The 22059-nt window shown below is 34.1% G+C and overlaps 1 protein-coding gene across 4 annotated transcripts in view; it reads right to left on the bottom strand.

The window, feature by feature from the left end:
- Positions 1 to 22059, bottom strand: part of NBEA (neurobeachin) — a 618385-nt gene that overhangs the window by 463101 nt on the left and 133225 nt on the right. For all 4 annotated transcript variants that reach the window (XM_065896024.1, XM_065896027.1, XM_065896028.1 and 1 more), the window contains exons 12-16: positions 19521 to 19673; positions 17723 to 17891; positions 3863 to 3942; positions 3102 to 3164; positions 2908 to 3005 (exon numbers count right to left, since the gene is read on the bottom strand). In XM_065896024.1, coding sequence (XP_065752096.1) covers positions 2908 to 3005; positions 3102 to 3164; positions 3863 to 3942; positions 17723 to 17891; positions 19521 to 19673 — 563 coding nt within the window. The remainder of the gene's footprint in view (positions 1 to 2907; positions 3006 to 3101; positions 3165 to 3862; positions 3943 to 17722; positions 17892 to 19520; positions 19674 to 22059) is intronic.

Here is a 22059-nt window from a genome sequence, read left to right as displayed (position 1 = left end):
CAAATATTTTTTCTATAAGGTAGAAGGGGGCAATAATAACTACATTCTTTTGCAACTAATTCTACAATTTAAGAAGGTTCTCTGACGGTGGCTGTGGTGACTATAAAATTAGGGTGTGCTTTATTCTATTAAATATCTTTGTAAAACTTAAAATGCCATTTTATATTTTGAAGTGAAGTAATATAGTCTGAACACAAAAACAGGTAAGAGAAGATGCAGTATGATTTTCCTTTCACTTCAGTGACATTAACAGAGGGGAACAAATAACTGAAAGTTAATGGCATCTATTTTATTTAAAGTAACTTAGACTTTAAAAAATAAAATAATACATTGTTGATAATACTTTTTAAAAATTATACTACTGAAGAATACATTATGAGAAGAAGTAAACTCTACAGTGATTATTTCCTTCAGAAGATAGTGTTTTGCAAAACCCTCAAGTTCTTAAATGAATATAAATTTACATTGAAATATATTTTCAGAACTTTTAAGGACCAACAACAGTAATGAAAGAAAGACAAATATGACAATAGAAAAATTATACATGTCAAAGAAATATTCAGGAAATCATAACAAAGAACATTCAACAGTTTTCAATCTTGAAAACCAAAACAAAACCTCACAGCATAAAAATATAACTATACTCAAATATGTAATCAGAAACTCCCACAGAATTCCTATTCTCTAGGAATAACTGAGTTAAAGGGGTAAAAAGGTATAAGATCCACCTTAGATCAACAGAAATTATGATTTAATATTTGAAATATGAAATTATCTAAGGCCATCAGACATCTGTGCTACATAGGATTTTTTTCACAACCAGACAAGTATTTCTTACAAAACCCAAGATAAAGTATGAATAGGAAATTTACTGACAAATCAATTAATGACTGTTTACTTACAATATAATAATACAGGTGAATCCTAATTCATTTGCCCCAGCTTACTATATTCAGCCAGAAAATGATCTAAACTATGTGAAAAAAGAAATTACCTATTCTTTTCTCTAAAGATTTTCAGATATAAAAATATTACATTTTTTTATGTTCAGGTCAGTATCACCACAAGGTCTTCCTTAAGTCCAGTTAAAATATTAACAGAATTAAATTAAGTTCATTCTTTGTGTTCATTTCTTAGCATGCTTGAATTATAATTAATCAAAAATTTCCCCATACATAACTGTCACCCTTTAGTATCTATTTTGTAGGGTACAGAATTTAAAATTTTATATCTAATAAGCCTATTTTTTCCATATTCTAAACCAGAGCCTACATCCTCTACATTCTTTTTAAGTGGAAAAACTAAAGCAGCACATTTTCCACGTTTGTGATTGTTTTGAACACACTGGTAACAATGTGACATGTTCAGCTGGTGTCAACCATGAGCAACAAGGCCTTTGTACTTATTGTGCTCAATCTTTTCATGTTATACAGTTAAGATACTATTTCAGTCCTCTAAAGAGCTTACCAAATAGCACTCTCTCGTAAGATCATTATTTCCAGTGTGTCAAGGAAAGCAGGATTCTATTTTTGCATTTCACCATATTAACCAATCGAAGGTTGGTATCATTCATAAGGGTAATGAGTATATTTTTAATTGATTTCTTAATTAATCAGTTAATATAATAAAAGAAGCAGGTACTAGGATCTAAGTTCCAGGATACTAAGTGTTCAATCTAAATATAATTTAAGGAGAATGAGTGTAATTGTTTGTATTATATCATTAGGTTGAGCCATATGAAATTGCCTTTATTTGGTAAAGTCACTTAAGTTTTCAGCAATTTCATACAGTTCAACCTCACAATAAAATATATTTGTAGTTGTTAATAATTAAATGTACAATCTTCTTATTTAAATAGATTAGCAACCCAATGGGTTGTAAACTCAAAGGTAAGAGTGGTGTCACAAGTTAGATATCCACATAGAAATAAAGTGATTGCTTCTCTGATTTGAAAAGAAAGTGCTTCAAGACTAGAAAGTTGTTATTTGCTGATATAAATGGCCAAGTAAAAGAAGCACTAATAAAGTCCCTTGACATTTAATAATATATTATTTCCAAACTCTTTTTATAACCTGTGGAAGTTCACTGAGGTACACATGGCATAACCTAGATTTCTTATTTATTCAAATAACTCAGACTCCAGAAAAATAATAAGGGAGACTCCTTAAGGGGCTAGGTTTTAGGTTTAAGTTAATAAGAATATTAACCAAGAAACTATGTTTTACTTATCTACATAATTACTTTACAATCACCATAAGTAAAGTTAGTTTTCAAATTTGGCTTCTTGTTCCAAAATATTTCATCTCCATCATTCCCATCATACTGCCACTGTCCTAGCTCGTCATCTCTAACACTGATGAATAAAATAATCTCTCTACTGATCTTGCTACATCAGTTTTATCTATCTCCAACTCATTTTCCACACTGCTGATTGTAAATCTAGCAAAATGGAAATCTGAGCAAATCAGCTGTGTATTCAAAATTCTTTAGTTTTCATCACCAATAAAATAAAATCTGAACTTCTTACCATTATATGGATCTTTCAAACCTGGCCACTATCTAGCTCTTGAGTCTAAACTCATAGACTTTTCTTGAACTCTCTTTTGTCGAAATATACCATGCTCTCTCATCTTCTTGCCAAAATATTTGCTCTTCCCACTACTTAAAATGTCTTTACTACAGCAACAACAATATAATTACTCTTCTTGAGACCTGAGACCCATTTTCTATACACTTGATCAGTTCCCTTGAGTATTAGAAGATTAATAACAGCTTTCTCCATCTATTCCCTACTTATGTGTAAGATTTTGCTATATACACTCAAAAGTTAACTCAATAGGGATTATTCTGGGAAGCACAGCTGTACTCAATTAAAGCCTACTAATAGCACTAATATTATAAACATACCTTATTCCATTTCTTTGATCAAACGCTGGTATCATTGAGGCTGGGTGTTCTGACATTAAAGCCACTAGTAACTGTAACACATCATGAATATTTTCATCCTGCATAATAAGGATCAGCAATATTTATTTAGTTATAAATGTTTTCTAACGCATTGAATAAAATTATTAAAATAGAAGACCCAGACCATGTCCTACCTCATGCATTGTAAGCAGGTAATTTAATATACTCTGAAGTTCATCTTCCTTGACCCCTCGATCCTAATTTTTTTAAAAATTAATTAATTTAAAATTAAAACTTTAATTAAAGACAGCCATCAAAATGATCACTTCAAAATAAAATATGGACAACTTAAAAGCAGTGATGCTTTAATTAAAATATCTAGATACCTCATAATTCATAGACTATATTATTTCAAGGTAAATAAGTACATATTTAGAAAATTGTACCTATTCTTCTAAAGTTGCTAATGTTTGACTGACTTTACTATAAAAATTATATTTTGATCATCTAAATATATTAATATTACTATTTTCTAAACATGTATTCTTTTCTTAAAATAATGCAAATTACCATAAAACTTTACAATATTAATTGCTGTGCATTTTACCTTTATTTTCTATTTATCTTAATCTTTTAAAAATCCTAATGTGATAAAAATATATAAGTCTTCTCAAACAGGAACACAGATCATTTTCTAAAATGAAATCTTCATGCTCAATTTTTATGTATATATGTTCCTTGTCTATTTCTGCTACACCCCTTAGGATAGAACACCTCAAAGAGTATTAGCACAAAGTGAAGTTCAACAAAAGTTAATACTAAGATTTACAGAATATTGAAAGCAATTCATGAATTAAAGGTTGTAAAACTAATTTTACAATAATGATTTAAACTCTGCCAAAACATTCTTTTCATGTAATATACTGCAATTTTGAATTACATAAAACTGTTTTACCTTTAATATAAGCTGTTTCAGGAAAAGTAACATAAATGCCCGTAGTGATATAATTTCTTTTTGTGATGGCCGGGGACCATCTAGAATAAAACAGAAAATAAAAAGAAACAACAAACAATAAAACCCCTCATTATTATTACTTAATAATAAGCTTAATGCAATTATGTTGTGATATTATGGAATACTTTAAGTTATATTCATTATAATTATCATATTTCTTAGTATTAATTCTGTACAATTTCAATAATAGAGAATACAAATATTATTTTCAGATTTTTGGCAATTTCAAATTTTTTACTAAATGTCAGATTTGCGGGAAAGAATTACTTTTTAAAAATTATATTACTATTCATTGATAAATAAATAATATCAGGTCTTTACATGGATACATTTCCGTACTTTTATTAACTTAATAGGTTCCCTTTTCCCCCTCAAATCCAAGTTTTCCCAATATTTCTTCCACCTTCTTCTTACCTGTCTATATTTAAAATCATTCTCCATTTTCATCCGCACATTATAGAACAAACCATAGAAAAGTGACACTCTACGTAATTATTTGTTTTGAAGCTTTTTTCTTCTATGACACTTATATACACAAAATACATATTATTATGACACTCAATAAATGCTTGAGTCAATAAATGAAATAAGCATGAACAGTTACAGTGTACGTATCATTTCCAATAGAACACCTAAATTTCAAAGTAAATAAGTGCAAATATTTAATTACCAATAAAAATGAGAATATGCCATGATATATATGTAATATATAATATGCAGTAATGAAATTATACCTTTAAGAAACATAGCTAGAACCATGAAGTCCTTAAACATCAAGCCTTACTTGAAGCAACCCAGATTTATATAGCTTCTGTATAAGTTTTAATCTATAATCCTTTTATGTATAATTTATAGCATCTGCTTATTCACTCCACAAATATTTACGTGTAGATTATTACACATCAAAACAAATTAGCCCTTAATCCATTTTATCTACTCTTGGGAAAGAAATCTCTTTCCCATTTCTGCATTTGTTGCCCTACTCCTGTCAATAGTGTACAAAGTACTCTTTCCCTCCTTACCAAAACTTGCTATTATTTTTGTTTTTTTTAATATTTTCATTGTGAAATACAGTACACATACAGAAGATATACATTTACAACTTAATGAATTATTATAAGATGAACACCTGTATAACAACTTCTTAGGTCACGAAACTGAACACTGACAGCAGCTTGGCAGAGAAACCTATCAACCCTTGGTGTATAGGTAAAGGAGCTGCGCAGAGTGGAGGGTGAGGTCCTGATTTATATCATATGCAGTAAATAAATACTCCCTCCATGACTGATTTCAAGTTCACACCACCAATGGTTTGACAACCATCTCATCAAATATCTAATAATTGGTGGTGGCACCAGTCTGCTCCAGCATACAATAAAGGCTCACCCTACCCAGCTCTCAGCTTTGAGCCACACCCCCCCTCCTGATCACATCCCCCACACCATCTCCTTAGAGACAGCACCATTATTTCAGTAATAATTTCCTTACTTTTATTTATAATTTGGCCACCACTTAATGAAATTGGACAAGTGTTATGCTATCTTTGTGCATAAGTGTTTCTTATTGTTAGGATGAGGACAAAAGCTCTTTGTGATAGGATATTTTGTGAGGATTAAATGGAAACATATGTAAAGGAATCAGAATAGTAACTGGTCCATTTTAATTGTAAGCACTCAGTATACGTACTACTGTCATATATTGATATTACACAATGTAAATAACAAAGGAGTAAAGCACAGTAAAAAATAAAGAGCACAGTAAAAAATAATAAAGACTCAAGAAAAGGTATAATAAACATAAAATTGAAGATGGGGTTATCTCTACGCCTGGAAATCGGATAAATGTCTGACCGAGGATAGATATACACAGGCTTATGGTAATATTCTATTCCTTAAGCTTGGTGATACTCATAAAAGTCTACCTTTGTAAATGTATGTATACATTTGTACCTTTGTAAATGTAAATTATACATTTACATATATAATACCACTTTGTGTTTGTGATATATTCAGAATAAGTCTTTAAAACACCTATAATATGAATTACCTATGCATATAAATCTGTAAGTCTGTGTTTGAGCAGACAAATAGAGGTGAAAAAATATATAAGACTGGTAATACTGGCTCCTTGGGAAAGTATTAACTTTTTTTTTTTTTTTTTTTAATTTTTTTTAGTATTAACTTTTTAATCACAAATCTTTACATTATTTCACGGGCTACCAAGATCATGTACTACTATGAGATTTTTAATATAAATAAATGTTTTTACACTGAATCATATATAAAAATTTCAGAGACAGGGGGACGAGGGGAAGATGGCAGAAAAGTAAGACGTGGAAATCATGTTCCTCCCCACATATACACCAGAAATACATCTACACGTTGAAAAGCCCCTACAGAACACCTACGGAACGCTGGCAGAAGACCTCAGACCTCCCAAAAGGTAAGAAAGTCCGCACGTACCTGGGTAGGGCAAAAGAAAAAAATAAACAGAGACAAAAGGATAGGGATGGGACCTGCACCAGGGGGAGGGAGCTGTGAAGGAGGAAAGGTTTCCACACACTAGGAAGCCCCTTCGCGGGTGGAGACTGAGGGAGGCGGAGGGGGAAAGCTGCAGAGCCGCGGAGGAGAGCACAGCAACAGGGTGTGGAGGGCAAAGTGGAGAGATTCTCGCACAGAGGATTGGTGCTGACCGGCATTCACCAGCCCGAGAGGCTTCTCTCCTCACCCGCCGGGGCGGGCGGGACTGGGAGCTGAGGCTCAGGCTTTGGTCGGAGCGCAGGGAGAGGACTGGGGTTGGCGGCGAGAACACAGCCTGCAAGGGGTTAGTGCACCATGGCTGGCCGGGAGGGAGTCCGGGGAAAAGTCTGGACCTGCCGTATAGGCAAGAGACTTTTTCTTCCCTCTCTGTTTCCTGGTAAACGAGGAGAGGGGTTTAAGAGCACTGCTTAAAGGAGCTTCAGAGACGGACGCAAGCTGCGGCTGAAAGCGCGGACACCAGAGATGGACATGAGACGCTAAGGCTGCTGCTGCCGCCACCAAGAAGCCTGTGTGTGAGCACAGGTCACTATCCACACACCCCTTCCGGGGAACCTGTGCAGCCCGCCACTGCCAGGGTCCCAGGATCCAGGGACAACTTCCCCGGGAGAATGCACGACGTGCCTCAGGCACTGCACTCCATGCCTCTCCCTCCCCCCGGCCTTATTGAGCCACAGTCCCCGAAGCAGCTGCTCCTTTAACCCTGTCCTATCTGACCGAACAACAGACGCCTTCCAGCAACCTACACGCAGAGGCGGGGCCAAAATCAAAGTTGAGCACCGGGAGCTGTGAGAACAAAGAGAAAAGGAAATCTCTCCCAGCAGCCTCAGAAGCAGCAGATTAAAGCTCTACAATCAACTTGATGTACCTGCATCTGTGGAATACATGAATAGACAATGAATCATCCCAAACTGAGGAGGTGGACTTTGAGAGCAAGATTTATTTTTTCCCCTTTTCCTCTTTTTGTGAGTGTGTATGTGTATGCTTCTGTGTGAGATTTTGTCTGTATAGCTTTGCTTCCACCATTTGTCGTAAGGTCCTATCCGTCTGTTTTTTTGTTGTTGTTTTTTGTTTGTTTGTATTTTCTTTAAAAACAATTTTTTTCTTAATAATTTTTTATTTTAATAAATTTTATTTTATCTTCTTTCTTTCCTTCCTTCATTCCTTCTTTCCTTCCTTCCTCCCTCCCTCCTTTCTTCCTTCCTTTCTTTCTTTCTTCCCTTCTTTCTTTCTTTCTACTTTTTCTCCCTTTTATTCTGAGCTGTGTGGATGAAAGGCTCTTGGTGCTGCAGCCAGGAGTCACTGCTGTGCCTCTGAGGTGGGAGAGACAACTTCAGGACACTGGTCCACATGAGACCCCCCAGCTCCACATAATAATATCAAATGGCAAAAATCTCCCAGAGATCTCCATCTCTACACCAGGACCCAGCTTCACTCACCGACCAGCAAGCTACAGGGCTGGTCACCCTATGCCAAACAACTAGCAAGACAGGAACGTAACCCCACCCATTAGCAGAGAGGCTGCCTAAAATCATAATAAGTCCACAGACACCCCAAAACACACCACCAGATGTGGACCTGCCCACCAGAAAGACAAGATCCAGCCTCATCCACCAGAACACAGGCACTAGTCCCCTCCAACAGGAAGCCTACACAACCCACTGAACCAACTTTAGCCATTGGGGACAGACACCAAAAACAACAGGAACTATGAACCTGCAGCCTGCAAAAATGAGACCCCAAACACAGTAAGATAAGCAAAGTTAGCAGACAGAAAAACACACAGCAGATGAAGGAGCAAGATAAAAACCCACCAGACCTAACAAATGAAGAGGAAATAGGCAGTCTACCTGAAAAAGAATTCAGAATAATGATAGTAAAGATCCAAAATCTTGGAAATAGAATAGACAAAATGCAAGAAATATTTAACAAGGACCTAGAACAACTAAAGATGAAACAAGCAAAGACGAACAGCACAATAAATGAAATTAAAAATACTCTAGATGGGATAAATAGCAGAATAACTGAGGCAGAAGAACGGATAAGTGACCTGGAAGATAAAATATTGGAAATAACTACTGCAGAGCAGAATAAAGAAAAAAGAATGAAAAGAACTGAGGACAGTCTCAGAGACCTCTGGGACAACACTAAACGCACCAACATTCGAATTATAGGGGTTCCAGAATAAGAAGAGAAAAAGAAAGGGACTGAGAAAATATTTGAAGAGATTATAGTTGAAAACTTCCCTAATATGGGAAAGGAAATAGTTAAACCAGTCCAGGAAGCACAGAGAGTCCCATACAGGATAAATCCAAGGAGAAATACACCAAGACACATATTAATCAAACTGTCAAAAGTTAAATACAAAGAAAACATATTAAAAGCAGCAAGGGAAAAACAACAAATAACACACAAGGGAATCCCCATAAGGTTAACAGCTGATCTTTCAGCAGAAACTCTGCAAGCCAGAAGGGACTGGCAGGACATATTTAAAGCGATGAAGGAGAAATACCTGCAACCAAGATTACTCTACCCAGCAAGGATCTCATTCAGATTTGATGGAGAAATTAAAACATTTACAGACAAGCAAAAGCTGAGAGAGCTCAGCACCACCAAACCAGCTTTACAACAAATACTAAAGGAACTTCTCTAGGCAAGAAACACAAGAGAAGGAAAAGACCTACAATAACGAACCCAAAACAATTAAGAAAATGGGAATAGGAACACGTATATCGATAATTACCTTAAATGTAAATGGATTACATGCTCCCACCAAAAGACACAGACTGGCTGAATGGATACAAAAACAAGACCCTTATTTATGCTGTCTACAAGAGACCCACTTCAGACCTAGAGACACATACAGACTGAAAGTAAGGGGATGGAAAAAGATATTCCATGCAAATGGAAACCAAAAGAAAGCTGGAGTAGCAATTCTCATATCAGACAAAATAGAATTTAAAATAAAGACTATTAGAAGAGACAAAGAAGGACACTACATAATGACCAAGGGATCGATCCAAGAAGAAGATCTAACAATTGTAAATATTTATGCACCCAACATAGGAGCACCTCAATACATAAGGCAAATACTAACAACCATAAAAGGGGAAATCAACAGTAACATATTCATAGTAGGGGACTTTTAACACCCACTTTCACCAATGGACAGATCATCCAAAATGAAAATAAATAAGGAAACACAAGCTATAAATGATACATTAAACACAATGGACTTAACTGATATTTACAGGACATTCCATCCAACAACAACAGAATACACATTTTTCTCAAGTGCTCATGGAACATTCTCCAGGATAAATCATATCTTGGGTCACAAATCTAGCCTTGGTAAATTTAAGAAAACTGAAATTATATCAAGTATCTTTTCTGACCACAACACCATGAGACTAGATGTCAATTACAGGAAAAGATCTGTAAAAAATACAAACACATGGAGGCTAAACAATACACTACTTAATAACGAAGTGATCACTGAAGAAATCAAAGAGGAAATAAAAAAATACCTAGAAACAAATGACAATGGAGACACGACCCAAAACCTATGGGATGCCGCAAAAGCAGTTCTAAGAGGGAAGTTTATAGCAATACAATCCTACCTTAAGAAGAAGGAAACATCTCGAATAAACAACCTAACCTTGCACCTAAAGCAATCAGAGAAAGAAGAACAAAAAGAACCCCAAAGTTAGCAGAGGGAAAGAAATCATAAAAATCAGATCAGAAATAAATGAAAAAGAAATGAAGGAAACGATACCATAGATCAATAAAACTGAAAGCTGGTTCTTTGAGAAGATAAACAAAATTGATAAACCGTTAGCCAGACTCATCAAGAAAAAAAGGGAGAAGACTCAAATCAATAGAATTAGAAATGAAAAAGGAGAAGTAACAACTGACACTGCAGAAATACAAAGGATCATGAGAGATTACTACAAGCAACTCTAAGCCAATAAAATGCACAACCTGGAAGAAACGGACAAATTCTTAGAAATACACAACCTGCCAAGACTGTACCAGAAAGAAATAGAAAATATGAACAGACCAATCACAAGCACTGAAATTGAAACTGTGATTAAAAATTTTCCAACAAACCAAAGCCCAGGACCAGATGGCTTCACAGGCAAATTCTATCAAACATTTAGAGAAGAGCTAACACCTATCCTTCTCAAACTCTTCCAAATTATAGCAGAGGCAGGAACACTCCCAAACTCATTCTACGAGGCCACCATCACCCTGATACCAAAACCAGACAAAGATGTCACAAAGAGAGAAAACTACAGGCCAATATCACTGATGAACATAGATGCAGAAATCCTCAACAAAATACTAGCAAACAGAATCCAACAACTCATTAAAAGGATCATACACCATGATCAAGTGGGGTTTATTCCAGGAATGCAACGATTCTTCAATATATGCAAATCAATCAACGTCATACACCATATTAACAAATTGAAGGAGAAAAACCTTACGATCATCTCAGTAGATGCAGAGAAAGCTTTCGACAAAATTCAACACCCATTTATGATAAAAACCCTCCAGAAAGTTGGCATAGAGGGAACTTTCCTCAACATAATAAAGGCCATATATGACAAACCCACAGCCAACATCGTCCTCAATGGTGAAAAACTGAAAGCATTTCCACTAAGATCAGGAACAAGACAAGGCTGCCCACTCTCACCACTCTTATTCAACATAGTTTTGGAAGTTTTAGCCACAGCAATCAGAGAAGAAAAGGAAATAAAAGGAATCCATATTGGAAAAGAAGTAGTAAAGCTGTCACTGTTTGCAGATGACGTGATACTATACATAGAGAATCCTAAAGATGCTACCAGAAAACTACTAGAGCTAATCAATGAATTTGGTAAAGTAGCAGGATACAAATTTAATGCACAGAAGTGTCTGGCATTCCTATACACTAGTGATGAAAAATCTGAAAGTGAAATCAAGAAAACACTCCCATTTACCACTGCAACAAAAAGAATAAAATATCTAGGAATAAACCCACCTAAGGAGACAAAAGACCTGTATGCAGAAAATTATAAGACACTGATGAAAGAAATTAAAGATGATACAAATAGATGGAGAGATATATCATGTTCTTGGATTGGAAGAATCAACATTGTGAAAATGACTCTACTACCCAAAGCAATCTACAGATTCAATGCAATCCTTATCAAACTACCACTGGCATTTTTCACAGAACTAGAACAAAACATTTCACAATTTGTATGGAAACACAAAAGACCCCAAATAGCCAAAGCAATCTTGAGAACGAAAAATGGAGATGGAGGAATCAGGCTCTCTGACTTCAGACTATACTACAAAGCTACAGTAATCAAGACAGTATGGTAGTGGCACAAAAACAGAAATATAGATCAATGGAACAGGATAGAAAGCCCAGAGATAAACCCATGCACATATGGTCACCTTATCTTTGATAAAGGAGGCAGGAATGTACAGTGGAGAAAGGACAGCCTCTTCAATAAGTGGTGCTGGGAAAACTGGACAGGTACATGGAAAAGTATTAGATTAGATCACTCCCTAACACCATACACAAAAATAAACTCAAAATGGATTAAAGACCTAAATGTAAGACCAGAAACTATCAAACTCTTAGAGGAAAACATAGGCAGAAGACTCTATGACATAAATCACAGCAAGATCCTTTTTGACCCACCTCCTAGAGAAATGGAAATAAAAAAAAAAAATAAACAAATGGAACCTAATGAAACTTTAAAGCTTTTGCACAGCAAAGGAAACCATGAACAAGACCAAAAGACAACCCTCAAAATAGGAGAAAATATTTACAAATTAAGCAACTGACAAAGGATTAATCTCCAAAATTTATAAGCAGCTCATGCAGTTCAATAACAAAAAACCAAACAACCCAATCCAAAAATGGGCAGAAGACCTAAATAGACATTTCTCCAAAGAAGATATACAGACTGCCAACAAACACGTGAAAGAATGCTCCACATCATTAATCAAACAAATGATTTGCAAATGAACTGCAAATCAAAACTACAATGAGATTTGCAAATGATTTGCAAAATGAAATGCAAATCAAAACTACAATGAGATATCATCTCACACCAGTCAGAATGGCCATCACCAAAAAATCTAGAAACAATAAATGCTGGAGAGGTTGTGGAGAAAAGGGAACACTCTTGCACTTCTGGTGGGAATGTGAATTGGTACAGCCACTATGGAGAACAGTATGGAGGTTCCTTAAAAAACTACAAATAGAACTACCATATGACCCAGCAATCCCACTACTGGGCATATACCCTGAGAAAACCATAATTCAAAAAGAGTCATGTACCAAAATGTTCATTGCAGCCCTATTTACAATAGCCCGGAGATGGAAACAACCTAAGTGTCCATCATCGGATGAATGGATAAAGAAGATGTGGCACATATATACAATGGAATATTACTCAGCCATAGAAAGAAACAAAATTGAGCTATTTGTAATGAGGTGGATGGACCTAGAGTCTGTCATATAGAGTGAAGTAAGTCAGAAAGAGAAAGACAAATACCGTATGCTAACACATATATATGGAATTTAAGAAAAAAAAAATGTCATGAAGAGCCTAGGGGTAAGACAGGAATAAAGACACAGACCTACTAGAGAATGGAGTTAAGGATATGGGGAGGGGGAAGGGTAAGCTGTGACAAAGTGAGAGAGTGGCATGGACATATATACACTACCAAACGTAAAATAGATAGCTAGTGGGAAGCAGCCGCATAGCACAGGGAGATCAGCTCGGTGCTTTGTGACCACCTAGAGGGGTGGGAGGGAGGGAGATGCAAAAGGGAAGAGATATGGGAACATATGTATATGTATAACTGATTCACTTTGTTATAAAGCATAAACTAACACACCATTTTAAAGCAATTATACTCCAATAAAGATGTAAAAAAAAAAAAGAAAATTTCAGAGACAAAAGTGTGAAATCACAGTCCAAGGAAAAAGATTCTACTTCTCAAGGTTAGTGCACACATGCATAATACTTCTATGAAAAGCTAGTGTAGTACATATTATCTTTAAAATGTTCTTAAAAGAAAGCATTATTTTGGTCAAATTAGTATTGAAAAAATTGTAATATAGAAAACTAAGTGTTTCAAAACCTCACATTCCACTAAATAACAAAATTAATTTCAGATAGATTGAAAAGTTAAATCAAAAAGATTAAAGAGAACAGGGGCTTCCCTGGTGGCGCAGTGGTTGGGAGTCCGCCTGCCGATGCAGGGGACACGGGTTCGTGCCCCGGCCCGCGAAGATCCCACGTGCCGCGGAGCAGCTGGGCCCGTGGGCCATGGCCGCTGAGCCTGTGCGTCCGGAGCCTGTGCTCCGCAACAGGAGAGGCCATAAAAGTGAGAGGCCCGCGTACCGCAAACAAACAAACAAAAAAAGATTAAAGAGAACAAATTAATTAAAAGATAGATTAAAAAGAATAAATTAAACTATAAAGAAAAAGAAATGATACATCAGGGGCATGTAATGTACAACATGATTACTGCAGATAATAATTCTGTATTGCATATTTAAAAGTTGCTATGAGACTAAATTTTAAAAGTTCTTATCACAAGAAAAAAAATAAACAAATTTAACGATGTACAGTGACAGACTGAATTATTGTGGTGATCATTTCTCAATGTATACAAATATCAAATCATTACATTATACACCCAAAACTGATATGTTAATTATCAAGTATACCTCAATTAAAAAATTTTTTTAAACTTTTTAAAAAAATATAAAATTCAATGAAAAGAAAAAGAAATACTCTTCCACTTTGTCAGTTTTTTAAAAATTATATTTATTTGTTTTCTTCCCTCCCCTCTCCTTGAGATAGCCAGAGCCAGTGGGACCCAAGGGCACAGGGACCTGCGGAAGCAGCAGAGGCCAAGGAGACACAAGGGGCTGGAAAGGGCCAAGGAGGCAACTAAGTCTGGCAGGATTTTCAGGGTCAGGGTGAGGAGACAACAGAGGCCAGTAGTATGGTCAGTGGTAAAGAAACAATAAGGGCCAAGGAGGTGAAAAGGACCATTTTATGTCAGAACCGAAGATGGTCAGAGCCAACTGGCAATGTCAAAGCTTAGAAGGTGATGGTGCATGGGTAAGAATGTGGGTTTCATAAAGTAGAATAAGTAAATATATTAAAAACTATTAAAGATAATGGTAGCCAGATTTCTAAATATTGAAGGAAGAAAGTTGTAAAAATAATCAATTTGAGGCTAGACTGACACATGTGGTTTTGGATTGGGATTGAATATACTTGTGTGAACTCATGGTTATTAATACAGATAGATCAGTTTAGATGTATGCATATACATATATATGTATTTGCCTTTAAGCTTATATTTCCTAGATCTGTCCAACAAGAATGCCTAGAAGCAATGATACCCAAAGAGCAATAAACACAATAAGCACACCTATCACCCAGATCTTGGTTTCTTAAAACCATATCTACAAAACAAACCAGGGCTTCTGAGATAAGGAAAATAAAAGATGAACCAAAAATATCCTACACCAGAAAGCAAGGAAGTACAAAAAATTTACGGACGTTTGTCATAAAGACCCAAGACTCATGTGAAGGGGCTCCTATTGGCCAAATCCGGTACAACTTGAACATCAAAATAAATAAGGATACAACTCAGGGGATAGCCTCTACACTAAATCCATGCAGCCACTGTTTTTTCTTTAAGTTTCACCAGAACAAACCACAGCCATTCACTTACGTACTGTCTGTGGCTGTTTTTGCAATACAGTGCAGAGCTGACCACTTATAGTGGAGATCTACGGCTCCTTAAGCCTAAATTTTTACTGCCTGGCCCTTCGCAGAGGAAGTGTGCCAACTGTTGATATAATACCAAATTAAACAGGAATCCATGAAATTTACACTGACACTAAGAAATGAACAAATAAATTAGTAAATGGAAGAGAAAAACAACTTCTTTGTTACCGCAGAATTCAAACTAATAAATATCTCAGAAAATGTCGCCATTTGGCAGCCATCACAGTAAAGATCAATTCTGACAAGAGTCAATGAACTAAAGCCAGTGGGCAAAAGTTTGTTGAAGAACAGGATGTTTATATAGTCTCAATGTACTTCTCCACCAGATACTTAAGATTACAGAGGAGAAAGTGGAATTTTACAGTAAAGAACCGTGGCAGACACCAAAAGTTAACATCACTAGTAAAATAATAAGACAACTCAACATCGTGTGCCTCTTGTAATGATAACATTGAGACAGAATTATGACTTCTGTGTGATTCCTTCTAAAAATGAAACACCTAAATTATCATGAGCAAATATCAAATAAATGCAGATTAAAGGACATTCTAAAAAATTGTATTCTTCAAAAATGTCAGGGCCATGGAAGACAAGGAAATACTAAAATAAGTATTCTAATCGAAGAATATTACGGTGACAAGGCAACCAAATGTCACGCATGATCCTCGACTGTGATTCAGAGAAAGAAGAAAGACTTTTTTTTCTAGAATGGATATTATTGGTAAAATGGGTTAAATTTGAATGGGAGCTTTGTATGAGATGATAGTATTGTATTAATGTTAATTACCTGATTTTAATGGTTGCTCTTCATTAACTCAAGAGAGTTCCCTTACCTTTTAGGAAATAAATATTGAAGTATTTAGCAGAAATAGGGCATCATACCTATAATTTATTCAGGAAAAAATGCATATGTTTATATACATGTTTATATTTACACAGAAATAAAATGGTAAAATCTAAATGGTAAGATATAAAATATTGGGAAATATGGTGGGGGTATATAAGAATTCTTTGTACAATTCTTGCAACTTTTCTGTAAATTAGAAATTAATTTTTTGAAGCAGAAATAAATATTTGTGAACGTATGATTTGTCTAGAGTAGAGAAAACTCTATCAGAGTGTAATTGTAAAAACTAGGGCTCTGAGTCAGGCAGACATGATTCAAATTTTAGTTCTGTTACTTTGTACCAACTTTCAGTTTCCTAAAATGCAAAATGGGAGTGGTATTAGCAATGCAGTTATATATAGATATAGCCCTATGTGTATGTGTAAATATGTGTATATATATATTTATATATATAAATACATTACATGTAAATGATTAAACAAAATTAACATGTAGGGTGCTTAGCATAGATTCTAACTCATGTTAAGTATTCAGTTAATTTTAGGCATTCTTAAGTCTAAAAGCAATGGGAAAAAAACATAAATGACAGAATATAAACCCAAGTGTGAATGACACAATTTTAAAAGGCCATCAGTAAAATGAAAGACAATGTAAGCTAATAAATGAATATTAGAATAGTAAAATGTTATTTTACCCTATCAAAAGGATTTTTATAAAATGGTAATTGCTATTACGAGTATGCCGAGAAAAAAAGCACACTAACATACCACTGGTGAAATTGTAAGCTAGTACAATACTTCTGAAAAAATTCACAATATTTATCAGGATACCCTTTCTCAGTAACTGTAAACAAATCAAAGATGGAGGGGAATAAGTATACACAAAGAAATAGATCACTGCATTATTCATAGAATCAAAATTTTGGAAACACGTTAAGTGGTGTATCCTCTTTGATTACTATGTAGATCCAAGAAAAAGAAAAGAAAATCTGAATTCTGTAAAAGAGTTAATATATTTCACATATTTATGCAATGAGAAATAGTGGAAGATCACACACCCAACTTGTAACAGTGATTACTCCTGGAGTTTGGGTTATGAACAATTTTTTTCTTCTATATTATTTTATTTTCTATAATGAGCATGTATTTTTTATATAATTAGGAAAATCGGCAATATTTTTAAAACAACACAATGCACTGAAGAATTAAATTAGTTTCTACTTAGAACAAAGAATGAAGTTTGGGGAAAAAATACAAAGGAAGGCAACAATCTCAAAATGTTTAAACGACTGTATTAGAACACACTGGCCATGAGCAATATCATTCATCTGTTTTTAATATTACGATTATATCACAACAACCATATAGGCTAAAAGGTACAATATTATTTATTTTCACCTGTCTTTATTCCAAAAACTTAATACGAAAGCTATAAGCTTCTTCTTTATCACAAAAAATTCTCAATATACCAGTCTACTACACCAGAAAGACAATAGCTCAGTGTTAATTTCATAACCATGCACATCTGTTCACTATAATAGTACTTAGGATATAGAACAATCATAGTACAGACAACGTAGAAGCATTGTACTTACCTAAACCTTTGGGTGCAATGCCACTACTGTCGGCAGGATTAATGACCCAGTAGTAATATTTTAGTGTATGCATTAGTTGTAATACTGTTCCTACTCTGCGTATGGTGGTGTAAATGGTAGCAGTTCCAATAAATTCAGCAGACAAATAAGTGTATAGGGAAAGCTGAACCTAGTACAGAATATTAACAAAGCATTAAAATAAATTTAAAATGCCTCAAGTGTTTATATTACAAATATACATTCTATTCTAATTTAAACATAAATCATTAAAGGCCAAGAAAGAACCATTTATTACGAGGTGAAATATTAACTATTTATTAAGTGTTATTTATATTATAAAAAGAAAATAATCTGGAATCAACACATTATAATAAAATTTTACTAAAGGTAATCTAATAGTTATTAATAATAAAATAATTTTAAATGATTCAATAGTTCCACTGAAATTATCCAATAGGAAGATTAAATGATTTAAAAGGCCAACTAGACTAAAGCCCTGAATCAAAGTACACTGCAGCAGTTCAAAGGAACCGAACCTGACATCAGCCAGCTGTATCATATTTGGAAAAAATATATATATTGTTGTCATAGATCCTAAAAGTTCATGTAATTTCAAATTTTCTTACCTATTGCCACATTATCAGAATCTAGCATGTAAATATACAGATGATAAGTTTAAACACCATGTTTAAAGAGTGAACAAACTTCACGTTTGCGTTTTAGCACAATAATTAAAATGACAAACCATAATAAAAATTAGAACTTCAAAGTTATGTGGGAGATTTGAAAATTATAAAATGCAGTTCAAATTCATGAAAATGTCCCTCATTACTGATTTCTACTAGAATATAACGAGGCTAAATTTAGGTATGCAAAATATTAAAAATTTTATGTTTCTATCTAAAAAAATGTATATATAAATTTCTTTTAAAAAATATTTTTACATATCATGATAAAAACTCTATGCTCACAATACAAGGAATTTTCGTCACAATGATGACAATTATCATGATATAGTTAGTTACCTGCTATTTTTTCTTTTCCTAGTCTTAGTAATCAGTGTACCAGATTCTCTTTCTTGGAAAGGTATGAATCACATCTAATGACTTCAGAATGCAGCCATTACATCAAGCCTAATTTTTTTTATCTTTTTAGTGTTGATTTTCAAGAGTTCCTTGTACATTCTGAATGTTATTAATTGCTATTTTCTCCAACTTTTTATTTTGAAAATTTTCAAACAAAAAAGTTATGTAACTATCATAATAGATTTAGCAACTGTTAATATTTTTCCACATACAGATATAGATGTATAAATATATTTTGACTAACGTTTGAAAGGAAGTTGCTGACATTCAGACACTTCACCACTAACTACTTCAATGTAAATCTCCTAAGAATAAGGACCTTCTCCTAAATAGAGCATAATACAATTCCTCCACTCAGTAAATTTAACATTTGTGCAATACTAATATCTAATTTTAGGTTCATATTCAATGTTTCACCTTTGTATAGGGTAAGAAGTACAGCTTCAACATTTTTTAAGCAACAATTACTATTATTTAGTTCCAGAACTTTCTCATCACCCCATAAGAAAAAAATTTTTAACCGCAGTTTTATTTAATATTAAATATTTACTGTTTTGATTTCTAATACTACCTAATATAACTGCTTCAAACTGTAAAATAAACTGAAAAAACCAAATGCTTTCTACTGGATAGTTTAGATCCAATAACTGTAATTTATATTTATAATTTATAACATTACACTAAAATAAAATGAATGAGATTAAAATGTATACCTTTGCAGGTATATGTATCCAGATGGCTGGGTTGAATAAAATGTGATCACAAAGCTGCTTCAGCAAAGGTGCTCCATGAGATAAACCATCAAGGTATTTTGCAAAGGATAAAAATTGCTCCAGGACAGCTCTAGTGATATGAACTCTTGATGACTAAAGAAAGAAAGCAGAAATTCAAGCTGAAAATATACAGATATAACTTTTTATACTTTCTTTGCTATTCAAAATTTAATTATATTTAGAAACCTAAGATTTTAAGATAATTCTCTAAATGATAGTTTGTTATTTGTGGCCCATTCTAGGACAACTATAGATAAATAATAGCTCAGGTTGAACAATGCCACTCTCAACTCAAGCTAAAGAAATAAAATAAGTTATGGATAAGAATGGTTTCATTCCATTTGTTTAGAAATTGACTAACAAGAAAAGATCTTAGAAAATTAAAATGGAGTAGAATTACTATCATGATAATACACACACACACACACACACACACACACACACACACACACAGAGACAATGGGAAAGAGAAGTGCTTTCACTAGCTCCAAACGAAAGTGAAAATAAATTGAGCCTACCATTCCAATGAATCATTTCTTCCAAAAGATAAAAATGAGTTGCACATTGACAAATGCAATGCATCCTGCTTAATATAAAACATTCCCAACCTTTCAAATCCATAGTACTTGAAAAAGAGGATCTCACTTCCCTGGAAATACCGTCCCCCTTTGGCTTTCATGACCCTCAGACTCTTCAGTGTCTTTTGCTTAAAAGATGGAAACTGCTGAAGATTATTTCTTTGGTCTTCTCTTCATAAATACACTCTTCCTAGATGATATTTTATGCTTCCACGGCTTAATATAACATTATCTCTAGGCTGAGTACTCTCATCTAGAATTTTCAAGTGTCATCACAGTATGTAACCTATCACCAATGGTATTTAGATAAACAACAAACCTTCCAAAATTCAAACCAAACCTTCAAGCTGCACTGTCCAATACAGTAGCCACTAGCCATAGGTGTCTACTGCGCCTTTGACATGTGGCTAGACCTAAGTGATAGGTGCTGTAAGTATGCATGCACTGGATTTTGAAGATTTAGAATGAAAAAACAATGCAAAATAACTATTATTTTTATTGTTGTTGTTGAGTCTATGTTGCAGTGATAATATTTTGGATATACTAGTTTAAAATATATATATTATTAAAATTAATTTCACCTGTTGCTTCTTACCAGAAAATTTTAAATAGCGTATGAGGCTTGCATTATATTTTAACTGGACATGTTACACTAGAGTATAATCTCAGATGAAAATATTACAGTGAAAATGCTCATCATAAAAACTAGTAATTCAAACTCAAATATCAAAAAATATATCTTCCTATGCAAATCGGTTTTTTTCGTCGGCTATGATACTTTTTATAGTATCACTATCCTCCCTGAAGTAAAGAACCCCCTACACTCAACCCTAAAGCACAGGTCACATCACATCTTTACCTCTATGATCCACTGATTGATTCCAAATACCAGTATAGGATAATTAAGGTCTAAAAGCGACTAAATTCTCTTACCAATTTTACTTCCCATATGATTTGCTTACATTCATCATGCTCTTAAAAAGGGCAACTCAATAAATTTGACCTAAACATGCCACGCATTTTTTTCATACTTCTACATAAGGGGTAACAAACTCAAATGACTACAATATGCAGGACTTTAACAATAATGTATGAATAGGACAGGAGACAATAAAGAGTAGTGAGGACTGCTTAAGGTACCTAAACGAAATAAAATTTAAAAACTTTTCACTGAGTCAAACAAAGTATTTCTTTGGGCCAATTTCTCACGCACGCCAGACTGCTTCACCTGCTTTCTCTATCATGCTCCTTTAACTTGTAAAACCCTTGCATCCATTGCATTTCCCTTAAAGGTACAGCTCAATGCTTTTCATTTAGCCATTCAGAAAATATGCATGTTGAGCACTTATTGTTTGCCAGGTACTCTCCTTGGCACTGTGGAAGAGTAGTTAAGAAAACTGAAAAACAGCCAAAAAAAAAACCTGCCCACATAGACTTACATTCTAAGAGAAGACAAGGACATACAATAAATAAACTGAAAAGGTAAAATATGTAACATGTTAAATATAACAAGTGTATGAAAAGAACATGAAGTGAATAGAAAATTTGTAGAAGGGAGGTTAAAAGAGGTTTTACTGAGAAGGTGGCATTTAAGCTAGCTTGAATAAGGCTCCCAATGATTTTGTATTAGTAATCTACGTGTTAGACAAAACACCAGCAGTGAGTAGATCAACAATAGTCCAACAAAATTCAAACCAAGCCTTACAGCATAACTTTACATGAACATTTCATAAGATGGAGGAAATGATCCTAACAAATAACTGTTATTACAAGGGGGGAGGAGGACAAAGACAAATAAATATTTGAGTTAAAATAAAGCAGATTGGTCACTCATTTTAAAAGAACTTTAATAAAAAATAATACTGCTTTTAAATTCTAAAATATTTTATTTTATTCATGTT

This window comes from Phocoena phocoena, chromosome 18 (genome assembly GCF_963924675.1).
Source record: "Phocoena phocoena chromosome 18, mPhoPho1.1, whole genome shotgun sequence".
Taxonomy (NCBI): Eukaryota; Metazoa; Chordata; class Mammalia; order Artiodactyla; family Phocoenidae; genus Phocoena; species Phocoena phocoena.
This window is presented reverse-complemented; position numbering and strand designations above follow the sequence as displayed.